We start from the raw sequence: 21,728 nt of genomic DNA, 5'->3' as shown, positions 1-21,728 counted from the left end.
CCCTGTTTTAATGATCTACGTTAAGTCTTATTACAATCTGATATTTTACTATTTATTAATTTATCTGATTAATTATTCTGGTTTACTTACTACTTTGTCTGCCCTTACGAGAGCGAAGGTCTTCTCTCTGTCCACAGAATACACCCAGCACTTAGGACAGTGATTGGCACAGAGAAGGCACTCAATTAATATGCGGTGATTGCATAATGAGTGAGGGCTGTACAGGATTTCAGGAGGGTGGTGTTTGTTGAGAGGCTTCTCTAAGGTGGAGAGTAGCTCTACAGCTCCATGGGACATCGCAACCACCTACGTTAATCCTGTGCTCATCAAGCAACTTTCTTTTGGAAAGCTTTGTTGCCTGAATGAATTTGCCCCTTTATTTTTATTTTTTACAATTAGTTTTTAAAATTTTTGTGAGTGCATGAGATTTTTAAATATAGGCACGCAATGTCAAATAAGCACATCATGGAGAATGGGGTTTCCATCCCCTCAAGCATGTATCCTTTGAGTTACAAATAATCCAATTACATTCTTTAAGTTATTTAAAAATACACAATTAAATTATTATTGACTATAGTTACCCTACTGTGTGCTATCAAATAGTTAGGTCTTATTCATTCTATTTTTTTTTTTTTGTACCCACTGAATTTGCCCTTCAAGAGTAAACAAAACCATCACTGTACATTATTACACTAATGGTCTATTTATACATTAGTCAGTGGCTTAAGAATCTGAGTGGTTTGAGTCTGTCGCCCTGAAATCCCCTACTTTATTCACCCATCTCCACTCCATGCCTCCTCTCATGGCCCAAGAGAACCTCAGTATTTCTGGATGAATGGGTAATATTGGGTTTCCAACCTCACAATGCTAGGGACCGGGCTGTGGGGTGTGGTGACTGCACCTTACTGGCCTCACATTGCAGAGAGCACACTTGGATCACATTATCATCAAAAACATTAAACCAAAGGTGAATGAACATCTTGCAAATAATGACCACGCTGTGGTTCTCACAATGCTACAATGCATACACTACCTTCAGCTCATGGATCAGACTTCTGGTTTGGTAGAGGCTGAAGCGCTCCTGGCCCTTCACTGCAGATAGCAGGTGGCTGGTGTCATTGAGGAAGCGAAACAAGTTCTCCACAGAAGTGGTGAAATCCTGCCACTGCCTCACCAGCCCATCAATGTCACCCTTCCTCTGCCGAACACCCTGGACGGCATTCTGCCACTGATCCGTCAGCTTTGAGAATCCTGAAATAAATTCTGGTCTGGGGAGAAACAAATGGTTATAGAATCCAGACATCAACATGTAGAAAAAATAACTACCAGTGGGTAATAGCAGCTCAGATTCAGTTTTTATAAGTATAATTTACATGAAAAAAAAATCCCAACTTCTAAAAACCTGAGTACTATTCCATTTAAATATGATTAAAACTTTGGGAAGGGCAGCATGCAGACTGAGGTTAGCAGAAGGTATCTGCACGTAACGTGGTATTTTGCCAGCATGCATAACCATTCCCTTAAACAAACTGAAGCTGTTTTAATATACATTATGCCAAATACAGAAAGGAAAACTAGAAACTGGATCAATGGGAAACAGATGAACAGGCAGGTACTTTGTAACACTATGGATTACTTGAGTATACTTTACATAATTTTAGCAATAAAGAGCATGCCTTATTGTAGCTACTCAACAGTTTTTTTTTTTTTTTGAGACGGAGTCTTGCTGTTGCCCAGGCTGGAGTGCAGTGGCGCGATCTCGGCTCACTGCAAGCTCCGCCTCCCGGGTTCAGGCCATTCTCCTGCCTCAGCCTCCCGTGTAGCTGGGACTACAGGTGCCTGCCACCACGCCTGGCTAATTTTTTTGTATTTTTAGTAGAGACGGGGTTTCACTGTGTTAGCCAGGATGGTCTCTATCTTCTGACCTCGTGATCCACCCGCCTCGGCCTCCCAAAGTGCTGGGATTACAGGCGTGAGCCATCGTGCCGGGTCAACAGTTCTTTTCTGGATAAATAATATCCTTCACATGAGAAATAAGGCTTCTTAGTTATTATGGGAAAGTCATGTTTTTCTGTACAGATCAAATAGAAATTAGTTTATCATCCTGGAACTGGCTTGAATTTACTGCTTCAGAGCTAGGGAGAAAAGGGCTTTACATTTCTTAGTTATGCTGAAAGAAGATTCAGAGGTGTATGGGCGGTGATGTGGAAGAAAAATCATACCCATTAGGACATTTAGAGAAGTATGTAAGTGGCCAGGCCACATCCAGGCTGTCTTCCATGTGTACCAGCTGCATGAGCAGACTCACTCAGCATTAGCAGACTGGCCAAAGGGGCTCTGTTCAGCCTGACTAGCACTGCCCAGTGACCCTAAGCCCACATATGTAGCATGGAGAGAAAGCCCTTCTTCATACTTATAGGATTTAGCTACTTACTGGGAACACTAGGAATAATTTTTTAGAAATTATTTTTTAAGTAGCAAAACATCATGAGGAAGATGGTAGAGAGGGAAACAGTACAGAAGAATCATTTGGGGGCACAAACTTAGAGAAGTGAGCATTTTCCAAAGCTTCTGGGCTGCTAACCCCATCCATCTACCATAGGGAAAAAGTGTCTGTCATTGATGTTTTTATGGTCACCCAGCAAGATCTAGTCCCACTACATAGTTAGAAGCCTGGTCCCATGGTGATCTGTCAACGAACATGGCCACAGGGCACCAACATGGTCAAGGTTCACATGGCAGAAAGCCTGCCCCAACTGAATGCATTACCTTTCATCCACCCACAACCTTCATGAGACCCAGACAGCTCACCTGTTCTCTATTTCTGTTGTGTCCAGGAGTTGTAAAGATTGGGTGACATAGGAATCAGCAATTGTCTGGTTTATAGAAACTTCAGCTTCTAACATCTGCATATGAGTCCAAACAGAAAATATCAGCTAGTAAAACTCATTTTATGAATCTAGGAACCTACATTTCATATTAAAATCTAAGCTCACAAAGGATATGATGAATAATTTTCATATTACTTGAATCTACTGCAAAAAAATGTTCAGCTATCATATCAACATCACCTATGAATATATTCTTAAAAGCAAACAGGTTTAATAATAATTACATCTAATACTCATTTGTTAGGCATTTACGATTTGGTAGGCACTCTGTAAAACATGCATTGTCTCATTTATTTCTCAGACTTAGGACTTAAGTACTATTATTACATCCATCTGAAGAGGAGGAAACTAAGGTATAAAAAGGTTGAGTAACTTATTCAAGGCCACTCAGCTTTTTGGCAGGGGAAATTTCATTTTAATTGGATGACCTTCATGTAGCAACGTAGACTTCAATCAGTTAACATTAAAAAGTTGCAGTGAACTAATTCTGCACACTTTTGAAATGTGTCCTTTGTAATCCCAGCACTTTGGGAGGCCAAGGCAGGCGGATCACTTGAGGTCAGAAGTTTGAGACCAGCCTGGTCAACATTGTAAACCCCATCTCTACTAAAAATACAAAAATTAGCCAGGTGCAGTGGCACATGCCTGTAGTCCCAGTTACATGGAAGGCTGAGTCATGAGAATTGCTTGAGCCTGGGGGATGGAAGTTTCAGTGACCTGAGATTGCGCCACTGTACTCCAGCCTGGGTGACACAGGAAGACTGATCTGCCTATAACCACCAGGAGTATTTTCAAATACATGTCAGCATAAGCACTGAGGAAAGACTTGTGAAATTATTAATGCTACAGTTATAATTATACCAAGTGCTTTAATACTATGGAGAATTACTGAGTGAAAATACAAAGATGAGTTGAAATATTTTATTATACCATTCTTGATAGAATGGTATAATATTTGCATTTTGTGGAAGCAAAGTTGTACTAGAAGCTTCCATGTACTGCAGAAAATCTAGGAGTCCTGTCCCTAACAAAATAGAGCAGTAAATGTTGAAATTTATGAAACGTATGAGAATTTTACAAATGACCAATTGACAACTGAATTTGCTTAAAAGTATACATTCTGTATTTAGAGACTGATAGGTACACTCCCTGTGTTTTATTTAAAGTTATCTTTTCCTGACTCCTGCCCCAGGTGAGCGGTTCAAGGGTGGCAGAGAACACAGGTTTACCTCATAGGTTTTCTGCTGCTCCAGGAGCTCAGGAAGGCTGTTAGCCACATCCACTTTGAGTGCTTCTTTTATCTTCTCCAAAAGTTGGATCCACTTTTCACAGCAATAAAGAAACTTTTCATTCAATCCAATTCCCTGAAGCTCACTACAAAGGTTTAAAACAAAACACACCCATATTAACAATGCCATTGCTGAGCTGAAGCCATTAATTTTACTTTAATTGAAACAACGACAGAGAAGGGATGTTCTAACCTGCAGCGCTCCAGTGCCGTGGCCGTGGCCCGAATCCACTGCCGGTTCACATTTTGTAACGTCTTCACAGCTACGTCACTAAGTGGGAGCTTGAGGCTCACTTCATTCAAATGTTCAATATCAGGTGACTGGGCTGTCAGTGCCAGCACATGATTCTAGTTTTAAAAAATTAAAGTATAGGTTTTTGGATGCCAATAAGATATTTAGATGACAAACAACTCTCCTTATCTCAAAGATGAAGGGAAACTGGGGCCTGAACAGGCAAATTACTTGCCCACAATCAAACAGCTAGCTAATGTTAGAGTGGGACCTAAATTCAGCTCTCTCAATGCTGTGCCTTCTAGAATACCAACCTGCACATACAGCCAGCACCCAAACAGCCCAGGAAACAGAAAGTGATCTCAGATTTTGTCACTGAAGAATACAGAAAATAGGCTTTTTTATTTTTTGGAATGGAGTCTCATTCTGTTGCCCAGGCTGCAGTGCAGTAGTAGCATGATCTCGGCTCACTGCAACCTTCACCTCCCGGGTTCAAGCGATTCTCCTGCTTCAGCCTCCTGAGTAGGTGGAATTACAGGTGCCTGGCACCACACCTGGCTAATTTTTGTATTTTTAATAGAGATGGGGTTTCACCATGTTGGCCAGGCTGGTCTAAAACTCTGACCTTAGATGATTCACCTGCCTCGGACTCTCAAAGTGCTGGGATTATAGGCATGAGCCACTGTGCCCGGCCTAACAGGCTTTTTAAAAAAGGACCAATTCTGGACTTTTAAGTCCCATTTAGTCTGCCAATAACCTGATCTTCCATAAACAGGTCAAGCACAGAGTGATGAAAATTTGATTCTTAAAATAACTCTAGCAGAGCAAGGGACTTAAACACCCATATTTTGATAGAACATGACATCACAAGAAAGCAAACTTATCAAAATTTCATTTTTAAAGAGATATTCCAGCAACAACTTCTAGGCTGACAATATGTCATGCAAACATCCTTAACAATACTGAAGTTATCACTACAGAACTCTGCTGTAATATTCTAGGTCAGGAAAAGCAAACTTTTTCTGTAAAAGGCCAGATCATAAATATTTTAGGCATTTGTGGGCCATATAGTCTCTGTAGCAACTAGTCAACTCTGCCCTTGTAGCATGAAAACTATAATAGACAATATGTAAATGAAAGGGCATGGCTGTGTTCCAACAAAATTTTATTAAAAATCAGTGATGGACAGTGCACCATAGTTTGCTGACTGATCTAGGTTATGAATGTTGATTCCTAGGAGAGTTACAAGACCAGATTTAATTCTTTCAGTCATTTATATTTACTAAACTTACTAAGGTAAAGAAAAGAAAAATGCATAATTTTAATAGACTATTTTATTTTTTATATTAAACTCACCAGAAAAATTCAATTAATCACAACAGCCAACTTCTAGATTATTGTGGTTCACTGATAGTAATTATGAAAAATCATCTACTACAAATTACTCTGACATATTACTAAAAGAGATCCCTATGTCGTCCTACTTTTTCTAGGTCTGAGGGAAAATAGGACAGTAATGAATGGCATAAAAATGACTGTGCTTAAGGGTGAGTTAGGCCGGGCGCGGTGGCTCAGGCCTGTAATCCCAGCACTTTGGGAGGCCAAGGCAGGCAGATCACCCGACATCAGGAGTTCAAGACCAGCCTGGCCAACATGGTAAAATTTCATCTCTACTAAAAAATACAAAAATTAGCCGGACATGGTGGCACACGTCTATAGTCCCAGCTACCCGCGAGGCTGAGGCAGGAGAATCACTTGAACCCGGGAGGCGGAGCTTGCAGTGAGCCGAGATTGCGCCACTGTACTCCAGCCTTGGCGACAGAGTGAGACTCCGTCTCAAAAAAAAAAAAAAAAAAAGAGTGAGGATGCAAACATTCTATAAGTTCACAGTAATCAGCTTATTTTTTTTAACACTATGGCGAGTCTAAGTCCTTAGAAAAGACAAATATTGGCAATACCAGGAATGAGTCAGGATTTTCTTTTTCTTGTTGGTGAAGTCTATCCAAATTCTCTTCTTCATGCGTAATAAGACCTTTTAAAGATTCCAGCCGGTCTCCAAAATCCTTAAACTGTGAGAGAACAAACTAGAACAAGAGAAATTTTCATTAGAAACTATTTTCATGTACATGCAAAACAGAAGTAAATACAGGCTTGGGAGGTGCTAAGAATTCAAGATGTGTTTGGCCAGGCACGGTGGCTCATGGCTGTAATCCCAGCACTTTGGGAGGCCGAGGTGGGAAGATCACTTGAGCTCAGGAGTTCAAGACCAGTCTGAGCAACATAGGCAGACCCCATCTCTGCAAAAAATAAAAAATTAGCTGGGCATAGTGGTGCGTGCCTGTGGTCAAGGCTGCAGTAAGCTGTAATTGTGCCACTGCACTCCAGCCTGGGTGACAGAGTAAGACTCTGTCTCCCTGTCTCTAAATAAATAAATAAAATGCAACAAAATAAATTCCAGTTGTTTTCGACATCCAGAAGTTCACTATTATCTCAAGAATCATAGATAAATATTCAGAAGCCCCCTGATTTTTCACTCTGTGCCTTTGAGCCTTCCTAAATGGACAGATCACCTACCTGAGGGGACCACATAGAGGAGAGTCAGTGAGCACTCTGTTCTCTCAGTTCCACTAGTTAAATGTGGTTTTTTGTTTGTTTTCCTGCTGGTATTGAGACGTGATATTGGAGCTCCATGGCCTTCTGTGAAGCTTATTGGCAGCTCATGCACTAAAGGCTTTATAAAAAGTGAATGAAGGCTGAGAGCAGTGGCTCACGCTTATTATCCCAGCACTCTGGGAGGCCAAGGTGGGTAGATCACTTGAGGCCAGGAGTTCAAGACCACCCTGGCCAATGTGGTGAAACCCCATCTCTACGAAAAATACAAAAATTAGCCAGCCGGACATGGTGGTTCACACCTGTAATCCCAGCACTTTGGGAGGCCAAGGCAGGCGGATCACGAGGTCAGGAGATCGAGACCATCCTGGCTAACACGGTGAAACCCTATCTCTACTAAAAATACAGAAAAATCAGCCGGGCATAGTGGTGGGTGCCTATAGTCCCAGCTACTGGGGAGGCTGAGGCAGGAGAATGGTGTGAACCTGGGAGGTGGAGCTTGCAGTGAGCCGAGATCGCACCACTGCACTCCAGCCTGGGTGACAGAGTGAGACTCCATCTCAACAACAACAACAAAAAAATTAGCCAGGCCTGGTTGTGGGCGACTGTAGTCCCAGCTATTGGGAGGCTGAGGCAGGAGAATCACTTGAACCCAGGAGGCGGAGGTTGCACTCAGCCAAGATTATGCCACTGCACTCTATCCTGGGTGCCAGGTCAAGAGTCTGTCTCAAAAAAAAAAAAAAAGTGAATGAAGATATGAAGATATGACAAATCTTCATGCTTTAAGCAGTCACTTCTATGACTCAAATTACTTGACTCAGAAATCCAAATAACTGTGAGATCTGAACAGTGTATGCAATATAATACATATATGACTTCTAGAACTAACAATCTTCAATAATGAAGAAATGGTTGCTTAAGATCTGCCCATGTGATTGAAGCTAGAACCGTATATGTTTGGGAGCAGCCCGTAAAGCGCTATTGCTTTAAAAGATACAAGGGATTGAGGATGGAATGCAAATGTCCAAGACTAAAACTTGAATGAAAAGAAAAGATGAACCTCAAATTCATTTGCTTTCACAAGCAGCATCTTTTCCAAATAAGCAGCCCTTTGGAGGGAGTGCAGGGGACCCGGGAGGAGCATGTGGGTGCTGGACTCTGCAGGTTGTGGGAGCCGATCCAGGACGCTGGAATTTTGGAGAAAGGCTTCTTTTGTCTTCCGCACATCATGCTGCAGCTCCTGCAGAAGAAAAAGCGATCACAAACACCTCTTCCTCCTTTCAAACCACAATTTCCTATCCGCTGCGGCTCCATCAAAATCTAGGAGACTATTTGCCCTGAAAATGTAGGCATGACCTTTTGTTATTATTATTTATTTTAAATAGCTGAAAAGGCTGGGCCTTCTTGAAATGATGTACATTACTGGCACTTTTCCGAAACTTGTCAGTTCAAAACTAAAAGTGACCACTGACTAATAGAGTTGAGGCTTCTAGCACATAGAAACTAGAGACAACCTGGGTACTCATGTGCTTTATATTTCAGTTGTCAAACAATTTAGGTATCTGCTTTCATGATGTTTCAAGAATCAATGCAACTCTGACTCCTACCTTAGACTTTCCGATATAAATGGATTCACATGCAAAAACTATAGAATTTTATTAATTCGGCTGATTTTAAGGCTATTCTGGAAATACTGTGTATATACAATTTTTTAAAAAAAATTTTAAATATCAGCTCAGGTAGAAGTTAATCAGACGTACAGAGTATATCTGTTGGATTCCCACCTAATTAAATTGGCTGCCACTTTTTGATTTGACCTATAGTAGCAGAAGATACAAAATGCATCAGTTCACCCAGTTCAGAACTAAATAGTATTAACTTTCTGAGCATTCATTAACAGTAATAGAAAAAACACCATAGAGGAAATTATGCAAGCTTTTAATATAGTCTGAAATTTACTATACCCACAGTAAAGGCCTAGCAACATGGCACCAAGTCCATGATTATCACTAAAACAAGAGATACAACATGTATTATTCTTTCAGGGTCACACACACTTGCTTTTACTTCAGACTTCATATGAAGCTTTTGCCTTAGAGATTTAACACTAGAGAGAAAGCGCAGACATGGAACGAGGTGATATCGGGTACCCCTTATCCAGCTATTTGCTGCCGGGACGTCACCTCTGAGCTACCACCTGGTCCTCCCAGCCTTGCCTGTGTCCTACATGGCCTGTTCACAGCATCTGTCCTGACTGACTTCTCTGTCCCTGTGGTCTGTCTGGTCCCCAGGTCATGGCCGTCCCTTACTGGCAACATCTGTTGGGCTGACTTGGCCTTGGTTTTCCAAATGGACTTTGTTCCCACCTTTATGTCCTGCAGGGCTGGGGGCAGGATCTCTGCCAGGTTGTTTCCAGACATGCTGATGTTTGCGAGCTGTTGAAACTTTGCTTCCTGCTGCTTCAGCCTTGCGGTAGCCTCGCCATGAGCATTGCTATAGGCCTTCCAGAGCTGGAGCAGACTCTGGGCCTTCTGCAACTGGTCTGCAACAGCTTGGTTCACCTGAGTCCACCTGTCAGTGCAATGTAAATAACATGACCCTCATTCTCTCCTTTACCTTGTAGCAAAAGTATAATGCACACACTCTACTGGTAAGTTATTAGCAGATGGATCATTAACAAGACATTGTTAAATGGTTTTTAAAATTAGTGGCATCACCATCATAAAAACCATTATATAAAAAGAAATCCAGATTATGCTATTTACTTGACTTTATAATATTGCACAAAAACTACAAAATTTATGATTGGCAACAAATACCTATGATGTTATGAATGTTTCACTCTCTATTTTTAAGGGAGGGGAGTGATGAAGGGAGCTCAAACTTTTTTTTTTTTGTAGAGACAGGGTGTTGATATGTTGCCCAGGATGGTCTCAAACTCTGCAGCTCAAGTAATCCTCCAACCTCAAGCAGTCCTCCTGCCTCAGCCTCCCAAAGTGTTGGGATTATAGGTGTGAGCCATGGTGCCTTGCCTATGAATGTCTCTTTGGCAAAGATGGAGAAAACACTGAACTGTATGCCTAATAAAATGTCTCCACATGAAGAGGCTCCCAGTTTATAGAGATATGCTATCTTAAATTTAAACAGGCTTTAACATTGTATTTACGTCAAATAAAAATTATTTTCTGTTTACACAAATGTTCCTTACATGGAAGTGGAAATAAAGGAAATTGTTTTATTATTCCATATACAGACTGTAGTATCTTGTCTTTCTTTCCTACTTTTTTTTTTTTTTTTTTCCCCTGAAACAGGGTCTTACTCTGTTGCCCAGGCTGGAGTGCAGTGGTACAGTCTCAGCTCACTGTAGCCTTGACCTCCTGGGCTTAAGCAATCCTCCCATCTCAGCCCCCACAGGTAGCTTGGACTACAGGTACATGCCACCATGCCTGGCTAATTTTTGTATTTTTTTTGTAGAGATGGGGTTTCACCATGTTACCCAGGCTGGTCTTGAACTCCTGGACTCAAGTGATCTGCCCATGTCGGCCTCCCAAAGTGCTGGGATTACAGGCATGAGTCACTGTGCCTGGCCCATTTAACTTTTAAAAAATATTTTCCCCAAGTTATTAATAAAAGAAAATAAGTAAACTTCATTTTAAATGGCTGTAGAAATGGTTTGTGGGTTTTTCCCCTTTGTTTCCTTAGTTTAATTGCTAAATTCCTTAGTTTAATTCCTGTTTAGTATGGATAGTTAAGATATTTGTAATTTTTGCTATTATGATAATGCTCAGATACAGTTTTGTTCAAAAGGCTTTTTTTCTGTATTTCAAGATATTAGTCTTAGACTAGATTTCTGAGAGAATTACAGAGTGAAAGAATATACAGATGTAAATATTTGTAAGGTTATGGGAATAAACGGCCAATCTGCTTTCTGAAAGCATTATATTTACATTCTAACATGAAATACATGAGAATGTTTGCTCCACAATATCCTCAACCCTGCTAACTGATTAAAGAATAAAAGGTGCTTTACTTTTATGCATTTCAAAAATCTTATCAGAACTCTTTTAAAATAAGATTTTCCCTAATTATAAATACAACATATATTCACTGTCAAAAAGCAAACAAAATCCCTCCAGATATTTCTTTCTTCTTATCTATCTATCCTTCCTACTTACCAATCCATGAGGAAGTTAAAATATGCTTGACATCTCATTTATCTAGAGGTAACTACTATCAGCATTTTGGTATTCTTTTCTTCAGTCTTTTTGCTATGCATGTTTTTCAACACGCCTTCCAACATATTCTTGTGCCAACAAATGAATGTGTATGTGCAGTGTAACAACTGAGTTCCTTTAGCAACAGACTGCCCTGCCATATGTTTTGAGGGTAGCCCTGATATTGTATGTGGAGTCAGATGCATTTGCATGTTCCTCTTAGTCTCTCTCCTCCCCCTCTTCCAATAAAGGCTGGATCAAGAGCTAAGGGCACCACTGCAGGGTGTATAATTTGGTGTCCCTTGTTCATTACGTGTTCAAAGTTGATTTACAAGAGAGGCTGAAACTGCACAGAGGAATAATCAGGAAGGACACTTAAGATAGCATAACTCTTCATCCCTATTTCTAATCAATTGGTTGGAGGCCAACTTCTATATCCCACTCATCAAAATAAAAGCCCTGCAATTAACCAGGGCCACACTCCTTAAAGGGAGCTTTCATATCCCACCATAAGTAGTTCATCAAAGAATTCCTTCCAACCCCACAAAGGCCCTCCCCAATAGATATTCTAACACTCCCTTTCTTCCACCTTATAATGTTTCCAGTGATGTTTGAACATCCCCTGCAGGCTGCCCATCTGGCCCACCCCTTTGTCTGTTTCCACCTCTGACTTTGGTGTTTCCGAGATCAAACTTGACATTTGGTCTGTACCCTCTGTAACTGAGTACACTGGGTTGTCATTAGGCCATTTCTAGACTAATTATACCAAACACGTGTACGAGGGATGTCATAGCCCTCATGACATAGAATCTTACATAGACTAGATCCATCAAAGCAGAAGAGATCAGAATAGGTTTTAGTCATCTCAGAGGAGGAAGAAGACTTTACAATCCCTATGCCCCCTCATTCTTCACAAGTCATTAAGAGGAAGATATCTATCATTCAAATTATATCTGAAAGCATACCTTTTATGAGTATTTTGGCATTTCTCTTCGATTATTTCAGCAACAGAGGGGCAGAGACCTTTGAGTTTGCCAATAACCTCCTGGAGTTTCTCCCAATTCCCTTCACTGCTCTCAGCTTCATCTTGCAGAGACTAAGAGACACATACAAGAAATCTAAGTTTCAGAATGGCCTGGCGACTTCTAAAGAAGGCAGCAGCTTCTCAACACTTGCTACTATGTAGCAATAACACTCAAATCTTACAGCTCTGATAAACTATTAGGAATAGGAAGAAAACAATGGAGAAGGCATTCTTCATTTGAGGCTGAACTTTTAAGTACTAAGTAATATTAAGTACTTAGCACTTAGGTCTACTAAAAAAAAAAAAGTCCACGCAAAAACCAAAACCTTAAATTGTGAAATAATATGGACATGGAAAATAAAGATTCGACATTTTCAACTCAAAATTCAAACATTTTACAATGTTTTACTGATTTGGCTCATGTGACTTATTTTGGAATTTCCAGTTATTCTTTTGAAACTGCTATTTAACATGCTTTGTGCTTCTCTGTGGGAGGGCACAAACCCAGTTATGCCCATTACTGTGCTTCCTCCCATTTGTAATTTCCTGCCAATAATGCACCGTGCCAAGCTCTGGTTAATTTACCTGAAGGTTCTCCACCTGGCATCTCAAGGCCTCCAATGATAACACCACAGGCTTGCTGTGTTCCATGCGGTACCAGAATCGGATTGTCATCATATTCACTTCATCATAGAGTTGATCATAAATCTTCCACTCCTGTAAAACCGACTGCATGGAGGTTTTGAGCTGATTGACCTAGACAAAAAGTGGAAACGTACTGATTTAGAAAATCACTGAGAAGACATGCTCAGTGTCCAATGAATCTACCATTGTGTCTAATTTAGTTATTTCAATTTGAGAGTATTGAAGGATCATCAGTGATGAACTGAAGGTGGAAAGGGTAGGTCGATGCCTAAGAAAATATCAGAGAAGGCTGTTTTATAATGAGTGAATGAAAAAGAGCCCAAAGATCAGAAGGATCAGCACTGAAAGAGTTCAGACTAGGAAGAGACAGCCCAGGGAAAGAACACTGGGAGAGTATTAGAATTTATGAGTGCAAGGTTCAGTTATATTCTATTAGCTTTCTGACCTTACGTAACTTATTGAACCCTAGAGTCAGTTTCCTCATCCACAAAACAGAGATAATAATTGAAAACACAAATAAAATAGTGTCTGTGAAAATGCTCTGACAACAGCACAACATTATAATTGTAAGATGGTACCTGGCACTTAAGTCTGATTATTACTATACAGCAAGAACCAATTGGAGAGGAATATGCTCTACCCAAACAATAGGCAAGTGCCAAAGCAGGAGGCAACGCAATGGTGGGTATATTTTGTCCACTGCTATGTTCTGATAACGATGAAAAAAGTCCAAGCATTTTGTTGCATATAGAAAATGATCTCAGATACAATAAAGAATATGTAAAGAAAACTTACAACTCAACGATAAAAAGACAGATAAACCAACAAAAAATTGGGCAAAGGATGTGACTAAACATTTCTCCAAAGAACATATACAAATGGTCAATAAACACATGAAAAGATACTCAACATCCACAGTCATTAGGGAAACCTAAATCAAAACCACAATATTATTTCACATCCACTTTGATGGTCATAATCAAAAAGTCAGATAATAATGTGTTGGTGACGATGTGGAAAAACTGGAATCCTTATACATTGTTGGTGGGAATGTAAAATGGTATAGTCACTGTGGAAAACAGCTAGATAGTTCCTCAAAAAATTACATAGAGTTGCCATATGACCTAACAATTGTACTCTTAGATATACACACAAGAGAATTAAAAGCATATGTTCACATAAAAACCTGATACAAATGTTCATAGCAGCATGACTCATGAGAGCCTAAAAATGGAAACAACCCATATGTTCTTCAACTGATGAGGAGATAAACTAAATCTGGTATATCCATACAATGGAAAATTAGCCATAAAAAGAAATGAAGTACTATAAGTACTACAACACTGATGATCTTGAAAACATTATGCTTAGTGAACGAAGCCAGATCCAAAAGGCTATGTAGCATATGATTCTATTTATATAAAATGTCCAGAATAGGTAAATCCATAAGAAGGTAGACTAGCGGCTGCCAGGGACTGGAGAAGGGGAAAAGTGGGGAGTGACTGCCAATGGGGTATGGAGGTTTCTTTTTGAGGTAATGAAAATGTTCCGTAATGAGATAGTGGTGATGGCTGCGTATCTCTGTGCATATACTAACCACCACTGAACTGTACCTTAGAAGGTGAATTTTATGGTATGTGAATTATACCTCAATTTGTAATAAGGATCTTGGTTGAAATGGAATGTGATCACTATAGTGGCTCAACAGGCCATCTTTTTTTTTTTTTTTTGAGACGGAGTCTTGCTCTGTCGCCCAGGCTGGAGTGCAGTGGCTGGATCTCAGCTCACTGCAAGCTCCGCCTCCCAGGTTTACGCCATTCTCCTGCCTCAGCCTCCCAAGTAGCTGGGACTACAGGCGCCCGCCTCGTCGCCCAGCTAGTTTTTTGTATTTTTTAGTAGAGACGGGGTTTCACCGTATTAGCCAGGATGGTCTCGATCTCCTGACCTTGTGATCCGCCCGTCTCGGCCTCCCAAAGTGCTGGGATTACAGGCTTGAGCCACCGCGCCTGGCCTCAACAGGCCATCTTTACGGGTAGTGTGATGTGAACTTTGGGTACAATCACACGGCTCTGCACTCAGACCCTGTTTTCTGCTTACAACTACAGGGAAAACTGGCACATCCACGGTGACAGGGAGGCTCCTCAATCTCTGGCTCAAACAGGGCTGGATAAAAACAAAAGCAGATGCTAAAATTTGAGTTTCATGTTGGCAACTATGTGGGCCAAATGTCTTTATAAGGGCAGGATGGCTCAGAAAAAGAAACCAAGTTATTTAGTTAAGAAAATAAAGAAGAAGGCCAGGTGTGGTGGCTCACACCTGTAATCCCAGCACTTTGGGAGGCCGAGGTGGGTGGATCACCTGAGGTCACGAGTTCAAGAACAGCCTGGCCAACATGGTGAAACCTTGTCTCTACTAATAATACAAAAATTAGCCAGGTGTGGTGGCACACACTTGTAATCCCAGCTACTCGGGAGGCTGAGGCAGGAGAATCTTTTGCACCTGGGTGGTGGAAGTTGCAGTGAGCTGAGATCATGCTACTGCCCTCCAGCCTGGGCAACAAGAGTGAAACTCTGTCTCCAGAAAAAAAAAAAAGAAAGAAAAAAGAAAATAAAGAGGAAAGGCAAGGAAAGAATTCCTCATCGATGTACATTTTTTGCCAGAAACGATCTCAGATCTATCTGGGTGGCAGGGATAATTCTAGCACAAAGTACTGCATCATCCCAGGGCCCACAGGTACATATCAACACAAGAACTGCCATGGCTCCTGTTGCACGAGGCCTTTGCAGCTTCCACAGATAAAGGTGGTGGAACTTCTGGCACCTTGAAGGCCTTCTGGCCTTATAATAAAGCTTCATGGAAAAGACATAGTACACATGATTTGAGGGAAAGGGTAAGAAAATCATCAAGTAATTTTCTTTCATCATTCACTACACTAAAAACAAGCAGGAGGAGTATTTTCAAAATGTTCAAACTGGGGTAATCAGTAGGGCAGCATTTATTGAGCACTGCATAGGTATCAGTATTAAGATAGAAATAAATGAGTAGGTGTTATCCCCATTTTACAGACCAGAAAATCGAGGCTGAGATGTTAAGTAACCTGACTGAAGATCCAGATCAAAAATGGTGCCACCAGGATCCTTATTTAGGCAGAAACTGCAAAGCCCTTGCTCTTAAACACTAGGCTATATTGACTCTTGTTTACCCCTGGGCTCAAGTAATCCCATCTCGGACTCGCGAATAGCTGGGATTACAGGTGCATACCACCACACCTGGCTAACTTTATTTACTTTTGTAGAGACGGGGTCTTACTCTGTTGCACAGGCTGTTCCTGAACTCCTGGTCTCAAGCAATCCTCCTACCTTGGCCTCCCAAAGTGCTGAGATTACAGGTGTTAGCCACTGGGCCAGGCCTACATTGACTCTTGACAGCTTATAGATGGATGATCTGTGCCTCACGCCTTCTGCATTTTTTTTTTTTTTTACTTTATTGAGATATAATTCATGTACCATACAATTCATCTATTTAAAATGTGTAATCTCCACAATCAATTTCAGAACACTTTCATGACTGAAAAGAAACTGCATACCTGTTAGCAGTCACTCCATTCTCCCCCAGCCACTAATCTGCCTTCTGTCTTTTCAGATTTGTCCATTCTGGATATTCCATGTAAACAGAATCAAACAATATGTGACCTTTTGTGACTGGCTTCTTTCACTTACCATAATGTTTCCAAGATCATCAGTGTTGTAGTATGTATCAGTACTACTTCATTCCTTTTGTATGGATAGACCACATTTTCTTTATCTATTAATTAATAGATGGACATTTGGGTTGTTTACACTTTCTGGCTATCATGACTCATGCTATGAACATTCACGTATAAGTTTTTGGTGTGGATATGTTTTCATTTATCTTGGGCTATCTATGGAGGAGTGGAATTGCTAAGTTGCATGGTAACTTTACGTTTAACCATTTGAGGAACTGCCAGACTCTTTTCCAACTCCATGGAACCCTGCCAGCAGTTTGTGAGGGTTACAATGTCTCCACATCCACATCAACACTTCTTACTATCTGTCTTTTTGTTATAGGTATCCTAGTGGATGGGAAGTGGTATTTCTTTGTGGCGTTGATTTTCATTTCCTTGATGGTTAATGACACTGAACATCTTTTCAATGTGCTTTTTGGCCATTTGTATTATCTTCTTTACAGAAATGTCTATTCAGATCATGTGTCTTTTTTTTTTTTGGAGACAGGGTCTCCCTGTGTTGCCCAGGCTAGAGTACAGTGGTGTGGTCTAGCCTCATTGCTCTTTCTGCCTCCCAGGCACAGGTGATCCTCCTGCCTCAGCCTCCTAAGTAGCTGGCACTACAGGCACTCACCACCACACCTAGCTAATTTTTTCTATTTTTGGTAGAGACAGGGTTTTGCCATGTTGGTCAGGCTGGTCTTAAACTGCTGAGTTCAAGCAATCCGCCCACCTCGGCCTCCCACAGTGCTGGGATTACAGGCCTGAGCTACTGAGCCTGGCTTGTATCCAATTTTTTCATTTGGTCATTTTTCCTTTTATTATCAAGTTTAAATAAATTTCCTTTTATTATCTTCATATATTCTAGGTTTAAGTCCCTTATCAAATATATGATTTATAAATACTTTTTTCCCAATCTGTGGTTTGCCTTTTTTACTTTTTTGATGCTATGCTTTAAAACATCAAAGTGTTTAGTTTTGATGAAGTCCAATTTATCTATTTTTTTCTTTGATGGCTTATGAGTTTGGTGTCGTATCTAGGAAACCCCTGCCTAATCCACGAAGTCATGAAGATTTACACCTATGTTTTCTTCTAACAGTTTTATACTTTTAGCTCTAATACTTATGTCTTTTTTTTTTTCAATACAAATGGGGGTCTTGCTATGTTGCCCAGGCTAGTCTTGAACTCCTTGCCTCAAATGATCCCCCACCTCAGTCTCCCAAAGTGTTGGGATTACAGGCACGAACCACCATGTCTGGCCTGCATTTATGCCTTTGATCTATTTTGAGTTAATTTTTGTATATTGTATGAATGTAGAGGTCTAACTTCATTATTTTACATGTGGATATATGGTGTACCAGCACCATTTTTCAAGAAAATGTTTTCCCTCATTAAATTGTCTTAGAATCCTTGTTGAAAATCAATTGACTATAAATGTGAGGGCTTATTTCCGGACTCTCAATTCCATTCCAAGTATATATATGTCTATCCTTATGACAGTACTATCTGCATGTTTTCACATGCATTATCTCATTTAATTTTCTCTTTATATTTTTATTATATTGTAATTATCTGTTCACGTGTGTTTCTTCCACTAGCCTGTGAGCTCTTTGAGGGTAGGATTCATTTATTTTCTTGTTTATCTTTGTAACCCTGGCAGTGAGCAAAGTACCTCACACAATGTATGCTTAACAAATGACTGAATGAGCTCATCCCTATTTTTCTGCTAGATTCCTGGGGGAATGGGGACTGAGGAATGAGGCTGAGTGTTGCCTATGGATTTCGTGCAGGTTATTCCCTATTACCTCTTGGTACAAATGGTTGAAAGTAGATTTTAGTAGGTGAGAACCCACAATGAAGGTTCTCTAGGAAACATGGACACATCTATAATTGATGGTATAGATTATACCATTGATAGATTATACCAATTCATTGGTATAATTGATTAGTATTTTTAGTTCTCTTCCTCTGTTGTGGGAAAATGTCAAGGTTGCAATGTCTAGAGATGCCTGAGTTTGCTCTCTTTTGGTGCTCTCCTCCTGGAAGGGGTAAAATGCTGACACTGACACGCCTTTTGTAAGATTATTAGATGTCTTGCCCGCTTTCTTCCTTCATACTCCCTCTTCAACACCATGTAGTGTTTCTTTCAACCTTTCGAGTCCTCCTGGAGCTGACTGTGCTCCCAGCTCATACAGGCTACATGATACAGGATCACTTCCTCCCTGAGGCATCTCCCTGTACATAGAGACATTGGTTCATCACTGTTTCTGTATATCTTGCCAGGAAACAATGCCAGATACTCTGTTGGGTTTGGGGTATGGAGATATTTATGTCTGTGTGAGTACATTAGACAAAACAAAGATAACTAAGTGGATTTGCAGCCTGTCAATGACGTTGGAATTGGTGGCTTTACCTCTAATTATTCAGTGCATAAAATGGGACTTGTAATGCTTCTCTCTAACTTACTTCAATTATTTTTCTCAGCAACTTTTCAGTGTTTGGTATAGAGCCTCCATGAGTAAAGGATGAAAACAACAACAACAAATAAAATAAAAGAAGAATATGTGGCCGGGCGCAGTGGCTCAAGCCTGTAATCCCAGCACTTTGGGAGGCCGAGACGGGTGGATCACGAGGTCAGGAGATCAAGACCATCCTGGCTAACACGGTGAAACCCTGTCTCTACTAAAAAATACAACAAAACTAGCCCAGTGAGGTGGCAGGCGCCTATAGTCCCAGCTACTCGGGAGGCTGAGGCAGGAGAATGGCGTAAACTCAGGAGGCGGAGTTTGCAGTGACCTGAGATCCGGCCACTGCACTTCAGCCTGGGCAACAGAGCGAGACTCTGTCTCAAAAAAAAAAAAAAAAGTGAAGAGAAATAGCACATTTCAAATGAATTCTAGTACCTGAGTGAGAACACTGCTTCTCTTTTGAAATAACCCATCAATTTGGGATGCTGTATCTTCTAACAATGGCATTGCCCCACTCTCCAAGGTCAGATAACTTTGTTTCAACTCATCCAGTGCTTTGGATTTAATTGCAAGTTGATTTTCTGTATCCTGGAAGGGTAACAGGAAAAGGTTTTCAATGCACAATATTAGAAAACAAATAATAAGGTGTCAGAGACAGGCGTTCACTCTTTCCAAATAAAAATGCCATTAGATTATATAATTAAATAGCATTACATCAAAGACACTTAAATCATAATACTCTTAGTTCAATTACACATGACACAAGTCTGTATTTTAGGAGAATCTAGGCAACATGTCTGAACCATCATGGCAGAGCAGAAAGGATGCTGGTCTGAGATCTGGTCCCCATTCCACATCCGCCCTGCACTGGCTGTTTGACCAGGCATAAGTCATCAAACCTATGCGTCTCCATTTTTTCATTTGGAAAAAGTGATGATACCCCACACCGTGTGTGCCAAGGCCAAACTGAGAGCTCAAATAAAATCACAAGCAGGAAGGTGCCTTTAAACCATGCAGCATTATATAAATGACAGACGATATAACTGTTGGTAGTTCAGTAATAACTTTAATCATTTTCTACCTCTTAGTTTATTAATTCAGTTATAAGAGGCACCTTGACCTGGTCTACTCTTTATAGACACATTTTTAAAAACCTACAGGATCCCTCTACTACAAAGGACAACATGGAGCCAGCGGTCTGAAAACAGAGATGAATGAGGCCAGCAGCAACGCTGCCATTCTACTTAGAGGAAGGATGGTAGGAGCTGCTTATTTGTCCTTCTCAGGATTGCAGTTGAAATCCAACTTGGAAAAAGTTTAAACTTTTAAAAAATTATTAAAGCATTACATGCTCATTACAAAACCACTGGAAAACACAAGAGATCTTTGGCATTCAGAAGGATTCATTTTGAATTTCCCTCAAGTCTCCCAGTTCACAAATTTGGGACATGCTTCTGCATACTTTCTTTAGCATTACATTTCCATCCAGATGCATGTGTTCTGAATGCATGGCCTCAAGTTAACGACCCTTCGCTCATGTTCTATTTCTCTCTTGAAAATTGCTTAGGATAAGGATCCCAGCTTTTTTTTCTTTTTTAATCCTTTGTAAGAATCACTGCATGGTCCATAAGGAAAGAGAAACATGAGTGCCTCACTGGCATGCGGTAGCTGAGCAGGTGGCTGGGTTTGTACCCTGGTGAGGGACGACCTCCCTCGTGCTAGCCTCACAGCGGAGCACTGAAATCCAATCCAGCAAAACTGCCAGATTACCACATGTGAGGAGCCCTCAGCTCACTCTTGGAATGTGGAAATCACAAACTCTAAATCAATGAATGTCAGGGATCTTCTGGACTGGAAAGTAGAAAAAGGGAAAAAAAATCTGTTCCATAAGAAACTAGGCTAAGGTTGGGAGTAAGAATGGACGAGAGAACGGAGCTGGAGGAATCTTCCACTGTATGACCCTCTATGCTTTCAGAATTTAGAACCACATGAATATATAGCATATTAACAGAAAACCTCTCACTGTCATAACAATCCACCCATACTACCATGTGGGTGAATTTATGAAATATCATTCTTCTGGACTGGTTACAAAGACACCCAGGAAACAAAACAGCTTCTCTGAAATAGCCTTTGCCAACGAGATTCAGTCAGCTGCTACCTCTGTCCATCTCTGCCACCCTAACTCGCTCCCTCACACCCTGACAGCCTTATTTATTAGCATGTTTCTTTCATCATAGGTTTAAATCTAACTTTTTTCATCTGCAAAGTTATAACTGAAAACACTTTAAGAATATTCAATCACTTTCCTTCTTTCAATTTATAAAACAGTCTCCCCTAAAGGCTCGACTAATTAGAGATTTCTAAAAACACTTATTTACTAATAAGCTGTCATAATTCCCCAATAATTTAAAGGAAACTGATGAGAAATGACTATATAGCAGACAAAAGGAAATAACACACAGACACACAGACACACAGACACACACACACACACACACACACACTTCAAAAATGGCAGCATAAACAATAGCCATGCTGGGCATGGTGGCTCACGCCTGTAATCCCAGCACTTTGGGAGGCCAAGGCAGGCAGATCACTTGAGCCCAGG

At 40.6% G+C, this 21,728-nt stretch overlaps 1 protein-coding gene across 2 annotated transcripts in view; it reads right to left on the bottom strand.

Annotated features, from left to right (window-relative positions):
* SYNE2 (spectrin repeat containing, nuclear envelope 2) overlaps positions 1–21,728 on the bottom strand; it is a 396,555-nt gene that overhangs the window by 53,682 nt on the left and 321,145 nt on the right. For both annotated transcript variants that reach the window (XM_011961973.1, XM_011961974.1), the window contains exons 85-94: positions 19,553–19,705; positions 12,845–13,015; positions 12,201–12,331; positions 9,388–9,592; positions 8,082–8,261; positions 6,370–6,495; positions 4,373–4,527; positions 4,121–4,265; positions 2,812–2,906; positions 1,034–1,268 (exon numbers count right to left, since the gene is read on the bottom strand). In XM_011961973.1, the coding sequence (XP_011817363.1) occupies positions 1,034–1,268; positions 2,812–2,906; positions 4,121–4,265; positions 4,373–4,527; positions 6,370–6,495; positions 8,082–8,261; positions 9,388–9,592; positions 12,201–12,331; positions 12,845–13,015; positions 19,553–19,705 (1,596 nt within the window). The remainder of the gene's footprint in view (positions 1–1,033; positions 1,269–2,811; positions 2,907–4,120; positions 4,266–4,372; positions 4,528–6,369; positions 6,496–8,081; positions 8,262–9,387; positions 9,593–12,200; positions 12,332–12,844; positions 13,016–19,552; positions 19,706–21,728) is intronic.

Source organism: Colobus angolensis, unplaced genomic scaffold (assembly GCF_000951035.1).
Source record: "Colobus angolensis palliatus isolate OR3802 unplaced genomic scaffold, Cang.pa_1.0 Scaffold57, whole genome shotgun sequence".
Taxonomy (NCBI): Eukaryota; Metazoa; Chordata; class Mammalia; order Primates; family Cercopithecidae; genus Colobus; species Colobus angolensis.
The sequence above is the reverse complement of the archived record's forward strand: the minus strand, read 5'-3'. Positions and strand labels throughout refer to the sequence as shown.